At 20.9% G+C, this 18,768-nt stretch overlaps 2 protein-coding genes across 3 annotated transcripts; one reads left to right on the forward strand and one right to left on the reverse strand.

Moving 5' to 3' along the window:
* The first annotated feature begins 20 nt into the window (after nt 1–20).
* On the forward strand, nt 21–5,579 carry LOC122511214 (PIH1 domain-containing protein 1-like). Its single transcript, XM_043626346.1, has 7 exons — nt 21–380; nt 460–544; nt 3,245–3,427; nt 3,492–3,664; nt 3,816–4,088; nt 4,196–4,336; nt 5,360–5,579. Exons 1-7 carry the CDS (start codon nt 327–329, stop codon nt 5,390–5,392), a joined length of 942 nt encoding a protein of 313 aa, XP_043482281.1. The 5' UTR covers nt 21–326; the 3' UTR covers nt 5,393–5,579.
* LOC122511206 (sphingosine-1-phosphate phosphatase 2-like) lies at nt 5,416–13,819 on the reverse strand. 2 transcript variants are annotated; one of them, XM_043626332.1, is made up of 6 exons: nt 12,956–13,819; nt 10,310–10,531; nt 9,995–10,228; nt 9,699–9,900; nt 9,143–9,367; nt 5,416–6,207 (listed from the first exon to the last, which is right to left on the reverse strand). In XM_043626332.1, exons 2-6 carry the CDS (start codon nt 10,482–10,484, stop codon nt 5,790–5,792), a joined length of 1,254 nt encoding a protein of 417 aa, XP_043482267.1. In that variant the 5' UTR covers nt 10,485–10,531; nt 12,956–13,819; the 3' UTR covers nt 5,416–5,789. The 2 variants fall into 2 exon arrangements, with proteins under 2 accessions (XP_043482267.1, XP_043482259.1); XM_043626324.1 differs by having other exon boundaries at nt 9,995–10,531; nt 12,956–13,817.
* Between the last annotated feature and the right edge of the window lie 4,949 nt (nt 13,820–18,768).

Consider the following 18,768-nt stretch of genomic DNA (forward strand, 5'->3'; position numbering starts at 1 on the left):
CCTTTAAACTGCAAAAAGAAAAAATTTGGTTTGTTTTTGTTGATTATTTGACAGTGTTTTGCAGTTTTGCTACTTACGATTTAGATATTCGTTAATAATTATAATTAATTATTGTCCTCTCATATAAAAATTGAGAATATTTTAATCTGGGAATTAAATTTAAATTTCTATTAGAAGTAAATTAGATGTCAGCAATGAACAATTTGCTTCTCTAACAAAAAATCTTTTAAATCATTTTATAACCTCTAAATTAACACGCTTTTCCCTTCGTTAGTTAATCTGCGGTTTATATTTTATAGAAGTTTTTAAAAGAAAAAAAATAAACCATGCCGAATAAATTACTTGTTGACGATTCACTTTTATATAACAATCTTCAGATCGTAAGTAATTGTATATATTTACAATTGTATATAATACATTAAATAATATTTTTAACATAAAAATACGAATTGTTAAAAGGTAAATGAAAAAGATGAATTCTCGGAGTTACTTAAAACTTTGGACAGACCAAATGTTCCTTTTGTGCTTGTGAAACCTATGCCAGGTAAATAGAAATTTATATTTTGTATTAACGGAAACTATTTGTTATAATATAATTATTTATTATTAATCAGGCCTCGGATTATGACTTTTTTTTACTTTTTTCTACTGTTTTCAAAAAATGCAACTTCTTTTCGACTTATTTTTAAAAATTACGACCTTTTCAACTTTTCTTCACAATATTGTAACAAAATACCACATTTTTTTAGTATAAAATGCAACTTATTTCGATTTTTATATAGAGTAAAAAATAACTATTGACCAATCTTTCAAAAATTGTTTTTAAATAATTTTTCTAATTAAATTTTCGAAATATAAAACTAAAAAAAATTGAATAATTAAAATTTTGTAAAATTTAATTGAAAATAATTTATTTTCTTTATAAGTATTTTATTATACAATTTTTTGAAAATCAACTTTTGAAGAAATTTAGTTACAAATTTTGAAAATAGTTCAATTCCCAACAAATTTTAATGAAAAATCTTCAAAAATAAAATTTAAAAATGAAAAATTAATAAAAATTAGGTTTAAAAATTTTAGAAATTTTCTTGTCAAGAATTCAATTACTTCAGTAAATAATAAAATTCTTTGCAAAAATTCAATTTTTTTTAAAAATTTAAGTAAATTCTCGTCAAGAATTCAATTATCTTATTTAACAAAATTATTAGCAAAAATTCATTTATTTATAAAAATTAATACAATTTTTAAATGCTTCGAAACGATTCAATTAATTATATAAATATATAAAATGATAACATTCTTCGCAAAAATTCAATTATTTTTATAAATATTAAAATTCTTCTCAAGAATTCAATTATTTTTAAAACTTTTAATAAAATTCAATAATCAAATTTTTAATTATAATTATTAAGAGATTTGATCATTTTTAAAGGTTCAAAGAAATTCTTTTTAAAATTCAACTACTTTCAAAATTTTAAATTAAAATTCAATGGAATTCTTGAAAAGAATTTAATTAGGATTTCGAAAATTTTAGTAAAATTCTTTTTAAGAATTCAATTGTTTTCATTAATATTAAAATTCTTTTCGCAGGTATTTAATTATTTTCATAAATTTTAGAAACGTTCGGGATAGAATTCAATTATTTTCAAAAACTTTAGAAATTTTCTTGGCAAGAATTCACTTACTTCCGTAAATAATAAAATTCTTTGCAGAAATTCAATTATTTTTAAACATTTAAGTAAATTCTTGACAAGAATTCAAATATCTTCTTAATTAACAAAATTCTTAGCAAAAATTGAATTACTTCAAAAATTTCTAATAAAATTTCTATATTACATAATTCAATTATTTTCAAAAAACTTAAAGCAATTCTTCATAAGAATTGAATTATTTACAAAAACTCTAATAAAATTATTTAAAAGAATTTAAATTTTCTATAAATAATTTTAATAAAATTTTAAAGTAAATTTATTAATTACAATTATTAACAAAATTTATTATATTCAAAAAATTAAATAATTTTTTTTTAATAATTTCAATTATTGACAAAATTTTTTAATTGTATTTATTCTTCGAAACAATTCAATTACTATTTTCAAATTTTTTGATGCAAGAATTCAATGGTTTTCAATAAAATAATTTTAAAATTGAAAAATTTTAGAGAAAAATTATTTTAAAAAGTTAAGAAACAAAAAACCTTTTTAGAAGGGTTATAGTTGTAATTTTTAAAGATTATTAAATTCCAGAAGCAGGGTTCCAACAGTACTTGGAATTTATGGAAATCATGGAAATGGTATGGGAATTTTAAAAGGCTTCTGGAAATCAGGAAAATCATGGAAAAGGCCTGGAATTTTTATAAGTTTCTAAATTTTTCCTGTTTTCCATTTTTTCTCTTCAATAGAAATTCAATTAGAAATTTCAAGATACATATATTATATTTAAATTTAAAATTACACTGGAATTTTTGATAATTTTAAATTTTTTACCAAAGGGTGGAGACTATTAAATAAGTAAAGTGTTTTTCAAGAGCCCAAAAATAATGAAGCTAAATGCCATAAAGCAGAAGAAAAAATGTTCAGGGTTCCTACAGAATCTTGAAATCATGGAAATGGTATGGGATTTTTAGAAGGCTTCTGGAAATCAGGAAAATCATGGAAAAGCCCTGGAATTTTTAAAAGTTTCTAAATTTTTCCTGTTTTCCATTTTTTCTCTTCAATAGAAATTCAATTAGAAATTTCAAGATATAATATATGTTATACGACGTGGAAATTAAATTTAAAATTCCACGGGAATTTCCTAAAAATTTGACCTGGAAATCATGAAAAAGGTATGGAATTTTAAGTTCGGATTTCTGTAGGAACCCTGCAGAAGGTTTTAAATTGAAACTTTTTTGATTTTTATTTGTGGAAAAATTTAAAGATTTATTTATCAAAACATTTTTGAATAATTGAATTTAGAAATCAATGAAAAGGGAAAATTAGTGAAATACAAAATAAAAATTTTTCTGACAACACTGAATTACATAAACGACGTTTTCTCCTTTTTTATATTTTGAATCGACTAAAGCGACTTTTTTTTGCCTTAAAGTCGATCCGAGGCCTGTATATTAATAATATTATTTTTAATATTATTATTATCAGTATTATTATATTGAAACTATTATCATTATCATTATTATATGATTCATCATTTTATTTATTAATAATTATTTTATTATTATTAATATATTATATATGTTTCAAAGGTGTTTGTGCAAAAATGCGAACAGAAACAGGCGAAAAAGGATTTATAAACATTTGTCACACTGAAAATATACCAGCTCCTGAAGATATTTCCGATGAAAAATTAGTTAGTGTTGCAACAAGCGATAATCCAACTTTTGTAATTCCAATGTCAATCGGCCAAGAAAGACTCGAGTCTGATAAAGGTAATTTAAAATTATTATTTTATTTCCTTTCATTTAATTGATGTTTTTTGAAAAAATTTTCCAGGTGGTTCATTATGTCCCGCATATGACATAGCAATAAATACACAATTTTTTCTCAAGTGTCAAGATAATAAGATTTTTATGATCTTTACAACTCAAGTAATGGTGGACGCAATAAATAAGAAATTTGCCAAAACTTATGAATACGACAACTGTGTAATACTTAAAAACCGAAAGGTAAATATATAAAATAAATAAAAAAATATACAAAATAATTTTCTATTTTAAATTTTTAAAATAAATTCTTCTATTTTTAATATATTTTTCTATTTTTAATTAAAAAATTTTAACACTATTTTTAAATACAACTTTCTTCCCAAAAAAAAAGGTTTTAGGCAAATTACAACAACATCGAATTGAAAAACGCGAAGTAAGAAAACCTCAATATCCAAAAACATTGATAGAAGATGTGACAAGTAATTCAAAATATGAGACGAAAATGAAATCAACAACTAAAATAAACAATGAGAAAAAATCTTTAACTAAAAACGCAGCAAAGGAAGTAAATGATAAAAGAAGAAACTCTGACTATGTTATTCTTCAAACCCCGGCGAATGGAAAAGCAAAAAAATTAATTGCTCTATTTAGAATTCCCGTATTGGTAAAAATCTAATGTTGAAAAAATATTAAATTCCTTTTAAAACTGAATAATGTGTGCGAATTAATTGCATGCATTTAATAAAATTAATCATTCATATACATTTTTAGGTGTTTGAAAATATAACGGTAGAAATTGGTGAAGATCGAATAATTGTCGAGTCGAAGGATTCAAATTATTTAGTTGACGTTTTCACTCCTTATGCAGTGAATAAAGAAGAAGCTTATGCTGAATTAGATCCAGATTTAGGGGTGAGAAATTAAATCTTTTCTAAAATGTAAATTAAATTTATGCAGGCTTCGCACTCATCTACTAAGACATAATATTTACTACTCTTTTTATTCCTTTTCTTTTGGAAATTTGCACTACTTTCGAAATTTTAAGAAAATAAAGAATAATAAGTATTTAAATATTTATTTTACAAAAATTATTGAAATTTGAAAGGAAATTTGAAATTTGGAAATTTTGAAAAAATTAGGTTTTTGAAAAATAGTGATTACAATTTTTTGAAGATATACTTGAATTCTCGAAAATAATTTTGAAAACTTGAAACAAATGTAAATGTTGTAAAATTTTATATTTCAAAGAATTTTATTTTTTCATCTTCAAAAATTTTCTATAAATATAATTGTATTTTTGAAAATACATTATTTCATGAATTTACAAAAAAATTTCATTGAAATATATTTAATATTTTAATGAATTTTATTTGTTCACTTTTAAAAATTATTTTGAAATATAATCGTATTTTTGAAGAATTCTAATTGAAAATTTGGAAAATAATTGAATTTTAAAAAAAATTTATTACCTGGTTCAATTATTTAAAAAAAAATATTTTACATTCAAGTTGTTAGAAATTTCTTGTCGATTTCTATACGAGTTGTTCAAATAATTAAATTTAAAGAAAAACTGTTAGAAAAATTATGTTTTTTAAGAAATGAAGAATTTTCATTAAATTTCAAAAAGCAAATATTTTAAAGTAACAATGGCAACGAAAATTTCACGCGCGTGTGGTTTTGCTAGTTTTTGAAAATTTACCTTATAATATTTTTAAAACAATAATTTCTAGAATGTTTTTATTATAATTTTATAAATTCTATTATCTTAGAAAAAATAAATTAAAAAATTATATTTAATTTTTCGATAGCTGCTTTTTACCACTTTTTTCAGTCTTGAAGCTACTTTTTGCTGTTTTTTTTATTAATCAACAAGTGCGAAGCCTAAATTTATGTTAAAAAATAACTCAAAATAATTTTTAATTTCTAATTTTACAGATTTTACGATTGAATTTGCCAGTGAAGTGTTGAGAGGTTTGAAATACAATATTCCATTTACTTCAGTATTAGATTTATTTTCGTTACGTTTTCGTTAAATTCAATTTAACGTGCATAATGTGTATTTTATTTTCTCATTAAAACTGCTTAAATACTAAAAAGTCATATAAAAAAATGCAAAGAGAAACATTTCTTAAAATATATTTACATAAATGAAAAACGCAATAGTGTTTTTTCTATACTTACATATTTACACTATCTAGTCAAAATAATCAAACCAAAGTGATGACTAGTACTGTAAAATAAAAATCATTAAAAAGAAAATTCTCTTTAAAAATTGTGCAAATTTACAAAAATTTCAAAAGTGCGTGCAAATTTCATTATCGTCCTTTTTTTTACAAATTTTAATTAAATCGAAACTTTTTTTTCCTTACATTTCAGTGTAAAATGTATTTCTTCCAATACCGATAATTGAAAAAATTTTTGGCATTAAATAAGCAATATTGAAACCAACTATAAAATAAGTTACGTACTTATAAAAAAGATCGACAATTACTTTATTTTTATTTTTCAATGAATTTTCACTTTTAATTAGTTCCTTTGAATTGACTCGCAATATCGCACACATTGCCGAATAACTGAGAGATTTACACACTCCCCTCAAGAATATTATGCAACAAAAGCCAAAAATTGTACGAAAAATAATTAAAGCTAATGTTTGATATGTTGGCCAATTTACTTCATACGGTGGTGATAATAGTGATTCGGATAAAGCACCTGTTGTGAAATTTAACCATGAACCAAAGTGGACGCCACAGGTTACGGAAACTACCATTGTTGTGTCTCCTCTAATTAAAAGAAAAACAAATGAATTATATAATAATAATCAAAAATATAAAATTAATATTTTTTTGATTAAAATTAATATTCTTTTTCAGGGTTGCCATAGGTCAGAGAAATTATGAAATTCAGGGAAAAGTCAGGGAAAGTAGAATTGGTCAGGAAATTCTGGAGAAAGTCAAGGAAAATAGAATTGGTCAGGAAAATCAGGGAAAATTAAGGAATTTTTATTAAAAATATTGGAAAATATTATTAATTTTTAGAATTCATAAGAAAATTCTGAATTTTGGAGTCTTTTTTGTTTGCCTCATAAACTATGAAATTACCACGAATTCTGATACAAAACCTTCAATTTTTTCTATTTCTGGCAATAATTTCTCTTTAAAAAAATTAATTCTTGAAGGACTTTCATAAAATTATTACTTATCAATTATTTAATGAATAATTTTACTTAAATGTTTCAAAAATAATTGAATTTTAAAACAGTTGCGTTTATTAAAAACACTAGAAAAATTGAATTTTTGAGAAGTTACTAATGATTGCAGAAATTCAATTATTTTCAAAAGTAATAAAATTCTTCGCAAATATCAATTATGTTAAAAAATTTTTAAAAAAATACTTGTCAAAATTTCAATTATCTTATAAATAATAATAATTCTCCTCCAAAATTCAATTATTTTCAAAAAATTTTAATTAAATTCTTACTAAAATTTCAATTATTTTCAAAAAGTAATAATTTATTGAATAATTGAATGTTTCTTAAAATTGAATTCTTATAAAGAATGTTATGAACAAAATTTTAAATAATTGGATTTTTTTTGACGATTTTTAATAAAATTTTTAAGAATAATTCCATTTCTCGAGGAATTTAATTAAAATTATTGTATTAAAAATAATTGAAATTCTGTGATGAGTTTTATTATTTATAAAAATAATTGAATTATTGCAAAGAAATTTATAAAAAATTTGTAAATAATTGAATATCTGCAAAGATTTTTATTATTTATGAAGATAATAAATTAAATGTTTGCGTTGAATTTTATTAACATTTTTGTTAATAATTAAATTCTTTTGGAAAATTTTATTGAAATAGTAGATATTTTATATCATTGAATTGAGGAAAATTGTTAAAAATAATTGAAATTTTGACACGAATTTTATTAAAATTTTTAAAAATAATTGAATTTTAGAGAAGAATATTATTATTTATGAAGATAATTGAATTCTTGCCTCGAATGATATTAAAATTTTTCAAAATTAATTGAATTTCTGTGATGAATTTTGTTATTTATAAAAATAATTGAAGTCTTGCGAAGAATTTTGTTGTTCATAAAAATAATTCAATTCTTTTAAAGAATTTAAAAAAGAATTTGTAAATAATTGAATGTCTGCAAAGATTTTTATTATTTATGAAGATAATTGAATTTCTGCAATCCTTTGTAACTTCTCCAAAATTCAATTTTTTTAAGGGTTTTTAACTAAAATTCTTCTTTAAATCAATTATTTTCAATACAATTCTAATTAAATTTAATTATTTTGAAAAAATTCGATAACATTCTTTATAAGAATTCAATTAATTTCAAAAAAATTTTAATTGTTAAATTTCTCGAAAGTATTTTCAATAATTTTAATATAATTTTTGACAAGAATTCGATTATCTTCAAAAAATTTAGAAACGTTCTTAGAAAGAATTCAATTAGTTTCTAAATAATAAAATTCTTCATCGAAATTCAATTATTTAAAACATTTTTTATTCAATTCTTAGCAAAATTTCAATTATTTTAAAAAATTTTACTCAATTAATTAATTTTCAAAAATTCTAATAAAATTCTTGGCAAAATTTCAAGTATTTTAAAAAGTTTTCCTCAATTCAATGATTTTCAATATCTACTTTTTAAATAAAATTTTCCAAAAGAATTCAATTATTTAAAAAAATTTTTAATAAAATTCTACGCAAAGATATAATTATTTTCATAAATAATGAAACTCTTTTTAGGAATTCAAGTATATTTATAAATAAGAAAACTCATTGCAGAATTTTAATTTTTTTAATACAATTTTAATAGAATTCCTCGAAAAAAGTAATTATTCTGAAAAATTTTATAAAAATTCGTCGAAAGAATTCAATTATTTAAAAATTTGTTGATAAAATTCATTATGAGACTTCAATTTTAAGAAACATTCAATTATTCAATAAATTATTTATTTTGGTATTTAAATAATTGAATTCTCGTAGAATTTTCTAATAAAAATTGATTTAAAAATGACTTTTAGTTAAAATTTTAGATAATTGAGTATCAGAAGCATTATGGCGTGAATTTTTAGAAATAATTGAATTTTGAAAAGATTTCAAATTCAAATTTTTGAAAATCTGAATTTTTCATACTTTTAGCTAACAATTCTGTAGATTTTATTTTTTTTGAAAAAGTTTAATTGAATTTTCTATGAAATTATTTGAATTTTTATTTTCTAAAATATATTTAATTAAAGAGTTTTTGAATAATCGAAATTTCGTAAAATTGAATAGTAAACAATTAGATTTGAAAATTTTCAAAGAACTTTTTAAATAATTATTAAAAATAATTGATTTTAAGAAGAATTTTAGTTAAAAATTCTAGAAAATAATAATTGAATTGTAATGATGAAAATGATTTTGAAAAAGTTACAGTAACAATATTCCTATAATATAAAATAATGATTTTATCATTCGGTCGCATTTTATTATTATAAAAAAAATTTTAATTTCTATGGAAAACTAATATCGATTGAATATTTATTTAAAAATGAAGTTATTGATGTTTTCGAAGAATTTGCCAATTAAAGTGAATCAGAATATTCTTCAGGGTCAGGGAAAAAGTTAAAATTTGGTTTGAAAATCAGGGAAAAAGAAAATTAAATTTTCGTGGCAACCCTGTTAGAATTTTTGTAGAATTGAAAATTTACCTGGTCGGTGTCCATCTATCACTTTTTGGATAATAAATGATAGTGACAATAGTGAGAATGATTAAAATTGACAATATCCAGCCGTTCGTCAGAAAATAATGGTCAGTTATGTCTATTAATGGCACTAAGGGAATCATCAAACCAATTGCCAATGCAAGCCCTCCAATTAAGTCTAGTACTGTATGCATTCCGAGGTATAATCGACTCATGCACACCACTGCACACCTAATAAAATTAAAATATTTTCAATTTCGAACGTAACACAATCATATTTTTTTTTTATTTTACATTGTTAATAATAATTTCTATGACATGGATCACCGTACTTTAAACTTTAAACACCGTTTTCTTTAAAATTGCAGTGAATAACCATTTTTTTATGTTTTCAATAAAAAAAATAAAGTAAAAAAATTTGAAAAAAATTAATTGAATTATTAAATATTTAAAGAATGAATCGAATCATAAAAAAAGTGAAAAATAAGGAATTATGAAAATAATAGATGAAAAAATGTGAATAAGACAATTCCTGTTTATGTTTAAATAAGGAAAAATTTACCAGGTTGTCGCAATGAAAGACGCCACTGGAAATGAATAAATATATCGATTCATTGTATAAATTAAGACGCTAAATGGTATTGACATTCCAACCATTGCATGAGTCGATGGCATTCCATATTCCTGGGACCATTTATTTTGTAGTCTCGCAACAGGCGGACAGGCTGGTCTTGGCCAGCAGATTATATCTTTCAGCGCTTGTCCTATTAAACAGAAATTATCCAATTAATCCTAATTTCCTCTGTTCAAAAAAAAGAAAGAACAAAAAAAAAAGAAAATATGACTCGAAATTCTCACCGATCACCATAATAATACACCAAACGAGAAAAACTCTCCTTCCAACTGGTCCATCGACATTCCAAAACCAAAAAGGTATAAAGGAAATATAGAAAATCTCATCTCCCAATTCAGTTCCAAATAGAAACAAATAATACCAAAATGAATTTTTAATGGCAAACTTGGGCGGAGAATTCGTTGTAATTGTTGCTTTCTTTTCGTCAATATTCTCCTTTTCTGTAGCTAAAAATTCTTCTGCAACATCATCATCATTATCATCATCATTCGTTTCTTCCTTAAAATAACCATTTGATTCCGCTTTTATATTATTAATACCATTGTAAATTTTCTCCACTTTTTTCTCATTTCGTGTAAAGATTTTCCCTTCCGGATTATCCTCATTCACTTGGCATTCCTCATGAATTTCAACACCAAAAAAATTTTGTATCTTCGCAACTAAATGTGGATCTTTCAAATATTCCAAGTAGTCTTCAAACATTTTTTTACGCATATATTTTTTCTCTTGGTAATTTCAATCTTTTTGTGTCATCATAAAATCTGAAATTAGATATAAATGTAATTATTTATATATTTATTTTTATAAATAAATAAATAGACTCATTAATTAATGAAGAAAAGTACAAAAAATAGCTTTTATAGACTGAAATAGACTGATATGAATAATTAATTAACTATTTCAAAGAAATAATAATTTTTAAATGTAAAAAAAATTTTCTCAAAAAAATGAAATTCATTTCAATGGAATTTAACAGAATTTCCACTTGATACGATTTTTTTAAAATTATTTTCGGGATTTCAATTATCTACAAAATATTGTTATTAAAATTTTTGTAAAATCTAATTTTTCGCAGAATTTTTCATTTTAATTATTCAAAAATTCAATAATTTTGTTTAAGGGTATTTGAACCATTATGACGTCACAATTTTAGAACACGTGCTTTGCACAAATTGTGACGTCATAATGGTTCAAATGCCCTTAATAAGTATTTAAATATTTAATGTTATTTATTTTTCAAAAAAAAAAAAAAAAACTAAAATTCCATATAATTTCAAGTGAAACTTTTTGAAAGTTAATTATTTCTTAAACTTGGACAGTAATTAATTTAAAAACATTTTTTTTAAAGTTGCAGGTTCAAAAAATGTCTTAAATTTATTTTTAAGTATCAAGGTGAATGAAAGAAGTGAAATTAGTGACATTTTCATTTCTATAAATCACAAAAAATCAGTTTTCGAAGCTGAGCGTCGACGCTAACTTCCACTAACTTCAGGGACGTAAATTTTTAAATAAAATAATTCAAAAGTTTGGATTTTTAGAAAAATAACAAAATTATTATTTGTTTAATAAATATTTATACTTATTATTAAACTTCTACAGTAATTGAAATTTTTAAAGAGTTAAATTTCAAATCTTCTAAAATTCAATTATTTGTAAAAATTGTAACTGTTCTTTTTTAAAATTTAATTATTTTCTAGAATTTAATTAAGGTCAATTATTCAAAAATTCAAAATAATTGATTTTAAATGCATTATAATAATAAAAAAATTCTTAAAAACATTTTTAAATATAAAATGAAAAATTATTCATTTTTAAATAATTTTTTTTAATTATACATATTTAATTGAAAAATTTAGAAATAATTGAAATTTAGTAAAATTTTTTGAAAACAATTCAATTTGTTTTAACTCACATTTTTTTAAGACCCTTGAATTTTAAAAACATTTAAATTTGTTTTAACTCACATTTTTTTAAGACCATTGAATTTTAAAAAAATTTTGATAAAAAAAGTTCTAAGAATTAGTTGTTTAAAAATATTTTTATGTATTTTTCAAAAGTAATTGACTTTCTTAAGGGCATTTGAACCATTATAACGTCACAGTTTTAGAATTATATACTTTGCACAATCTGTAACGTCATAATGTTTCAAATGTCCTTAAAAATATTTTTGGATAATTTAAAAAACTACCTACTTCAATTTTTTTTTTATTTTTTTTTTTTGAAGAACTTAAATTAAAACTTTTAAAAAAATTTATTTCTAGAAAATTTTAATAATAATACTAAAAAATTATAAAAATTTAGTTTTTTAAAATATTCTGATTTTGACAAGAATTTAAAAAATTTTTGAAAATCATTGAATTTCGGAAAATGTTTGAAATTAATTAAAATTTTGTTAAGAATTTAATAAAAAATTGTTGATAGGTAATAATTCAATTTCGAGAAATTTAACAATTACAATTTTGTTGAAATTAATTGAATTCTTATAAAGAATTTTTTCAAATTAATTAAATTTCTGCGAATAAAATTTAATTAGAATTGTATTGAAAATAATTATAAAAAATAATTTATTTAAAGAAGAATTTTAGTTAAAAATCCAAAAAAATTAAATTTTGGAGTAGTTTTAAATGGTATAGAAATTCAATTATTTTCAAAAGTAATAAATTTTATCGCAGAAATTCAATTATGTTTAAAAATTTGAAAAAATTCTCATCAAAATTTCAATTAATTATGATAAAAAAAATATTCAAAAATAATTTCCATAATTTTTGATTGATTTGACTATAATTTTTCACACTAAAAAATTCTAAATAGTGTTGTCAGTTTTATTTATATATGAAAATAGTGGTATTTTGTTGCAATATTTGAAAGAAAATACTGGAAAGTCACATTTTTGGAAAATAAATCCAAAGAAGTTGCTTTTGAAAATAGTCGAAAAAAGTCCAAAAAGTTGAAAAAGTCGTAAAATCCGAAGCAAATTCTCGAGAACAAAAGAAAAAAAAAATTGCTTTTAGTGTTACAAATCGAAAAAAAAATTATCCAAATAGTAGCGAATCGTAAAAAAAGTAGTAGATATAGTTTATTTTAGTAGATAATTGTGAAGCACGTTAAATAATTCTTTTCTAAAATCTTTCTTTAATATTCAAATTCGAATGTATCGAGTAATAAAATTTGAGATTCATAAATACCTGTTGTATCTAATCCCAAATTTGCCGAATATCCAGTTTCACAGGTAAAAACTTTGATCTCAGGATCATTGTTAAATCACGTGGTCAATTTCTTTTTTTTAGAGAGAATTTTTCATACCTGCGCGAAAATATTCTCAAACTCAATACGAATCATACGAATAGAATCACTATTTTATTCTCAAAGAACCGACACGAGATATTAGTCATATAGTTATAAGTTTTTGACCTATGCACTACCGGAATCATTTATATTGTATATAGATGAAATGAAACTCACACCATGTTCAAGCTCTCACCGCTCTGGCCATGGACTTGATGAACTGAATCAATTACGTGGCTTATTGAATCTTGAAAATTTAATCTTGTTAGACTTTGTATAATACATTGTTAGGCCAGCAATTACATTACATTAATGTTTCAATTGAAAAAAAGTATTCGAGGTCGTTGTCGTTTAGAGTGTAATTGTTAATTTGAATTTTATCTCAAAGCATTTTAACTCACCGAGTTTTATCAAAATTTGATAAAAAAAGTAATTATTTCTTGTATGTAAACAAAATATTAAATGGAATTTTGTTTTAACTATTAATTCAAATATTGGTAAATTTTTATATTTTTCTATAGTTTTGTTTGATTATTTTTTATTATTATTACATATCATAAAAGGGAGAGTTGTATTTGAACAAAAATGACAAGAATAAAAATCGAATGTTTTGGTGAGCAAACACAGTTAATTACGCGCATGTTCATTACACTGTTTTTTTCTCGGCGGAAAAATTCAAACACTCGAAGGTGGGACAATTGTTACATAAGAATGGTCATAAAAAAAATAAATTAACAATAGAATAGTGTGACGCACTTCTAAAGAAAGAAGCAAAAAATTTTAGGTTATGTTTATAATTTTCGGAGCAAAAATTCAGAAATCCAGGTTAAAAAGCGGAATTCCAAGAATTTCAAGAATTTTATCATTTTTATCAATAATTAAATTCTGTCGAGAAAATGTAATTAAAATTGGACTGAAAATAATTTAATTCTTGGCAAGTCTTTTATTAAAATTCTTTAAAATAATTAAATTGTTTTGAAATATTTATTTCAAATTTCTTGAAAATAATGGAGTTTTTTTATGATTTTTAATGAAAATTTTGAAAGTAATTGAATTTTAAAATTTTATTCAGATTTTTTTTCAAGTTTTTAAAATAATCGTTTTTATTATTAATTGTAATTAATAATTTTCATATTAAATTATATTTAAATTATTCAAAGAAAATTAAATTCTTTTTAACAATTTTATTAGACTTTTTGTAAATAATTACATTTTTTTTTGAAAAATTTCATTAAATTTCGTAAAAATAATGTAATTTTTGTAAATAATTATTTTAATTGAAAATTTTGAAAATAAATGCAATTTACAAAGAATTTTATTAAAAACTTTTGAGAACTCAATTGAATTGTTTAGAAAAATTTTATTACAATTTTTAAAAATAATTGAACCTGTTAAAAAAATGTTATTAAAATTATCATGAATATAATTGAATTTTTTCCTAATTTTAATTATTTTTAATTGTAATTAATTTTCCTAATTTTATTAAAATTGTATTAAAAATAATTGAATTTCTCAAAAGAATTTTATTATTTACAAAATTAATTGTGTTGGAAATCAAAAATGTTTTACAATACGCGGGTTCACTTTCTAAACTTTTGTTCTGATCTGTTTATATATTCGTGTGAATATATGCTATCGTCTTTTATTTCTAAATCAGATCTTTTCTGTTTTTTATAAGCAGCACACAAATCGTGTATAACTTTTAATTAACTCGTTCTAATAAATACGTTTTTCCAGTTTAATTCCTTTTAAATTAATTAATCATGACCTTCGATTTACTCTTGCTCATAAATTGAATTCTTGACAAGAATTTTACAATTTAAAAAAATAATTCAACTTCTATTAAAACTCTTGCAAATAATTGAATTTAAATAATATTTTTAAAAATAATTGTATTCTTTCGAGAAATTTTATTAAAATTGTATTGAAAATAATTGAATTCATCCGAAATATTTTATTATTTATGAAAATAATTGAATTACTTTGAAGAATTTTATTATTTATGAAAATATTCTAATCTTGCGAAGAATTTTCTTTTTTAAGAAAATAATCTGAAATTTTAACTGAAATTCATATTTAAATAAATTTTTATTAGAAAACTCTACGAGAATTCAATTATTTAAATACAAGAATAAATAATTTATTAAATAATTGAATGTTTTTTAAAATTGACCTTTTCATAAAGAATTTTGTCAACAAAATTTTGAAATAATTAAAATTCTTTTGACGAATTTCAATAAAAATTTTTAAGAACAATTTCATTTTTCGAGAAATTAGATTGAAATTGCATTAAACATAATTGAATCTCTGTAAAAAATTTTATTATTTATGAAAATAATGGAATTATTGTGAAAAATGTATAAAAAATTTGTAAATAATGGAATTCCTATGAAATTTCTATTTTTTATGAAAATAATTAAATATTTAAGTAGAATATTAATTTTTTTTTAAATAATTGAATTCTTTTGGGAAATTTAATTGAAATAGTAGATATTAAAAGTAATTAAATTTAGGAAAATTTTGGAAAATAATTGAATTCTTGCCTTGAAAGATATTAAAATTTTTCAAAAACATTGAATTTTGGAGAAGAATTTTATTATTGATAAAGATAATTGAAAATTTGACGAAATTTTTGTGCAGAATTGAATTTTTGCGAAGAATTTTATTATACTTTTAAAAATTTTTTAAAATAATTCTAATTTTTGGCTGGTCGACTTTTATTCAAATTTTTGAAAATAATTTAATTTTTGAGAAGAATTTTATTATTTATAAAAATAATTGTAATTTTGAGGAGAATTTTGTAAAATTTTTGAAAATAATTGAATTTCTGAGAAGAATTTTTTTTTTTGAAAATAATTGAAATCCTCCGATGAGTTTTATTATTTATGAAAATAATCGAAAACCTATAAAAAATTGGATTATTTATGAAAATAATTGAATCCCTGTAAAAAATTTGATTATTTATGAAAATAATTGAATTTCTGCAATCATTTGTAACTTTTAGTGTTTTTAACTAAAATTCTTCTATAAATCCATTTTTTTATAATAATTAATTAAATACATACATATTAAAAAATGAACTAATTTCAGAAGAATTTGAATTATTAAAATTTTTCAAAAATCGAAGTTCTTTAAGATTTCTAATTAAATTAATTAAAAGTTTAAGTTTGATAAAATTTCAAATTCAAACCTTTTGCGCGTGACATTTATTACTATTTAGGAATAAGTGAATTATTTCTAAACAAAGAAAATGTTGTTACAATTATTTTTATTGTATAGATGCAGTCGTTAATAGGTTACATTTTTTTATGTAGTCTATTTACACTTACGATAGTTAAATATTTTTTTTTTTTTTCTAGAAAAAGAAAAATAGTCTATAGAAAACTAATTGTAAAATCATCAGTCACACAAAAACGGACCGTACAATAAATTTCATTGTCTTTTATGAAAATGATTTATAATAATCTGTCAATATAATTGATATAATTAAGTATAACAAATTATCACTTTTGACATTATATAAGAAAATATAATTATCCTGCTGCTTTAACTTTTACTCTAGATCCAAAGTAGTAAATTTTTAATTTTTTTGCTTACAACAAAATTATAGAAGCAAACGAATTTTTTTGCTAAAATTTTTTGCTTCTTGACATTTTTAGTGTAAATATAATATCATGTAATATTTCTACGAATTTTTTTTTAATTGTATAAAGTAGAATCAAATACTTTTTCTTTTACTTTAGATCTAATAATAATTTTTATCTCTTTTTTCTATTGCGCATAATTTTTATTTATCCGATGAGTCATATAAATTAGATTTTACGCATATTTATGATCTTTTGCATTTTTATTAATATAGTGTCATTAAAAATAGTAATTATTCCGATAACTAAAATATTCGATACAATGAATTATTGTCAAAAGGTAAAAATTGAAAAAAGAAATCTAAATACATTTGTTATTTTTCGATGCGAGAATGTAAGAAGAGAAGTAGATAATTTTTTAAAAATAAAAATTCTATCTTTATAAAAATTTTCGACAGAAATTTCTTTAAAATGTTTCTATTTATATAAAATAAAATTTTACCTTGAGGTCATATCGAATATTCGAAAGATCTTAATAGGCTTACAATGCAGTTAATATTTATATTAAAAATGATCTTCTCGTTCTATTTACAAAGGCAAAAATTGCGTAATTCATTTTATACAATTTACATTCAAAAATGGTAAATAATTATTTAAGAGTAATTAATTAAATTTAATTATTCAAGATAATTAAAAAAAATCACTCTTTTTGGGAAAATATTTTTTTGTAAATTTGTGTAAGTATTTTGATTCTGAATCTATTTCTCATTATTATAATAATATATCTCTATTTATATTGTTTTATTTATTTAGAATATAAATAATTTCTATTTAGATGCTTTATTTATTTAGATATATAAATATCTAGATATTTTATTTATTTAGTTATAAAGAATATCCTATTTTTGTAGATATTGCAATCTTAAATATATTTTTTTTGTTAAAAAAATATTTGTAAATGAGAACGAAAAGAGGAAATATTAGTTTTTTAACATTTTCTTAAAAAGAATTAGTTCTATTTTTGGAAGAGAAGTTTTCTCATTTTTAAGCTTTTTCTTTAAAATCTAGAAGCACTTACAAATAGTTTAAAAAATATTTTCTTGTTAAATAAATTTCAACTATTCTCAACAATTTTTTTTTTTTTTAATAATAATATTTTATATGTAAGTCGTAATAATAAACCAAATATAACACGAGAGAGTGAATTGTTTGCCATTTACAAAATTGAAAAAATAATTTTTCTCTGACTGGAAATTCAAGGAAAAAGTAAAAATTTCAGTAAAGGAATATTTACTGATGTTTAGCAATTGAATTTTCAGTAAGAAAAAAATTTTATTGCGATAAAAAATGGGACTAATTCACATCTTCTTGAGATCAATTTTCATCAGTTTTTTGATATAAAGAAAAATAAATTCTACATTGTCTAATAAAAAGAATAGGCGGATGTTTGAATTTAAAATCTCTAGTGCAGGAATCATAGACTTTCGGCTTTTTTAAATTTTGGCACCTATTTCACCTATTTTGTAAACATGTAAACATTTTTATCAAATTATTCGAAAGAATTAAATTATTTTCAAAAATTTTGATAAAATTCTTTTTAGGAATTGAATTATTTTTCAATTTCATTTTTTTTCCATTTTAATTAAATTCAATAAAACAAATAATTAATTTACTTCACATTTAATTTTAAATAAATAAAATTCAAATTCATTCAAAAATCAATGCGAAAATTAAATTATTTTAGAATAAAAATTATAAATGTTACAAAAATTATAACATTTCTTTAAATCAAAATGTTATTTTTCATATAAAAAAAAATTCAATTTTTAACGCAAACTTTCTGTAAAATAAATGACAAATACAGCTTTAATAAAATTTCTTAACAAAATTCAATTATTTTTAAATATTCCAATAAAATTTATCCAAACAATTAAATTGTTTTCAAAATTTTTGATAAATTCTTTATAAGCATTTACTTTTAAGAAGTTTAACATAATTCGTCGCAAAAATTTAAATATTTTCAAATATTAAATTCATGTCAAGAACGTATCTAAAATTTTTGAAAATAATTGAATTCTTTCTGAGAACGTTTCTAAAATTTTCGAATATAATTGAATTTCTTCTAAAAA

Source organism: Leptopilina heterotoma, unplaced genomic scaffold (assembly GCF_015476425.1).
Source record: "Leptopilina heterotoma isolate Lh14 unplaced genomic scaffold, ASM1547642v1 Lhet_121, whole genome shotgun sequence".
Classification (NCBI taxonomy): Eukaryota; Metazoa; Arthropoda; class Insecta; order Hymenoptera; family Figitidae; genus Leptopilina; species Leptopilina heterotoma.

What these genes read in the sequence shown, in the direction of transcription:
- LOC122511206 (XM_043626324.1), bottom strand. Translation starts at nt 10,484, where the DNA reads ATGCGTAAAAAAATGTTTGAAGACTACTTGGAATATTTGAAAGATCCA. An exon ending in TCTTTCATTGCGACAACCTG is followed by an intron (nt 9,368 to 9,698) that starts GTAAATTTTTCC and finishes TAATTTTATTAG; the next exon opens with GTGTGCAGTGGTGTGCATGA. An exon ending in GATAGATGGACACCGACCAG is followed by an intron (nt 6,208 to 9,142) that starts GTAAATTTTCAA and finishes TCTTTTAATTAG; the next exon opens with AGGAGACACAACAATGGTAG.
- LOC122511214 (XM_043626346.1), top strand. Translation starts at nt 327, where the DNA reads ATGCCGAATAAATTACTTGTTGACGATTCACTTTTATATAACAATCTT. An exon ending in TATATAACAATCTTCAGATC is followed by an intron (nt 381 to 459) that starts GTAAGTAATTGT and finishes AATTGTTAAAAG; the next exon opens with GTAAATGAAAAAGATGAATT. An exon ending in TAATACTTAAAAACCGAAAG is followed by an intron (nt 3,665 to 3,815) that starts GTAAATATATAA and finishes CCAAAAAAAAAG; the next exon opens with GTTTTAGGCAAATTACAACA.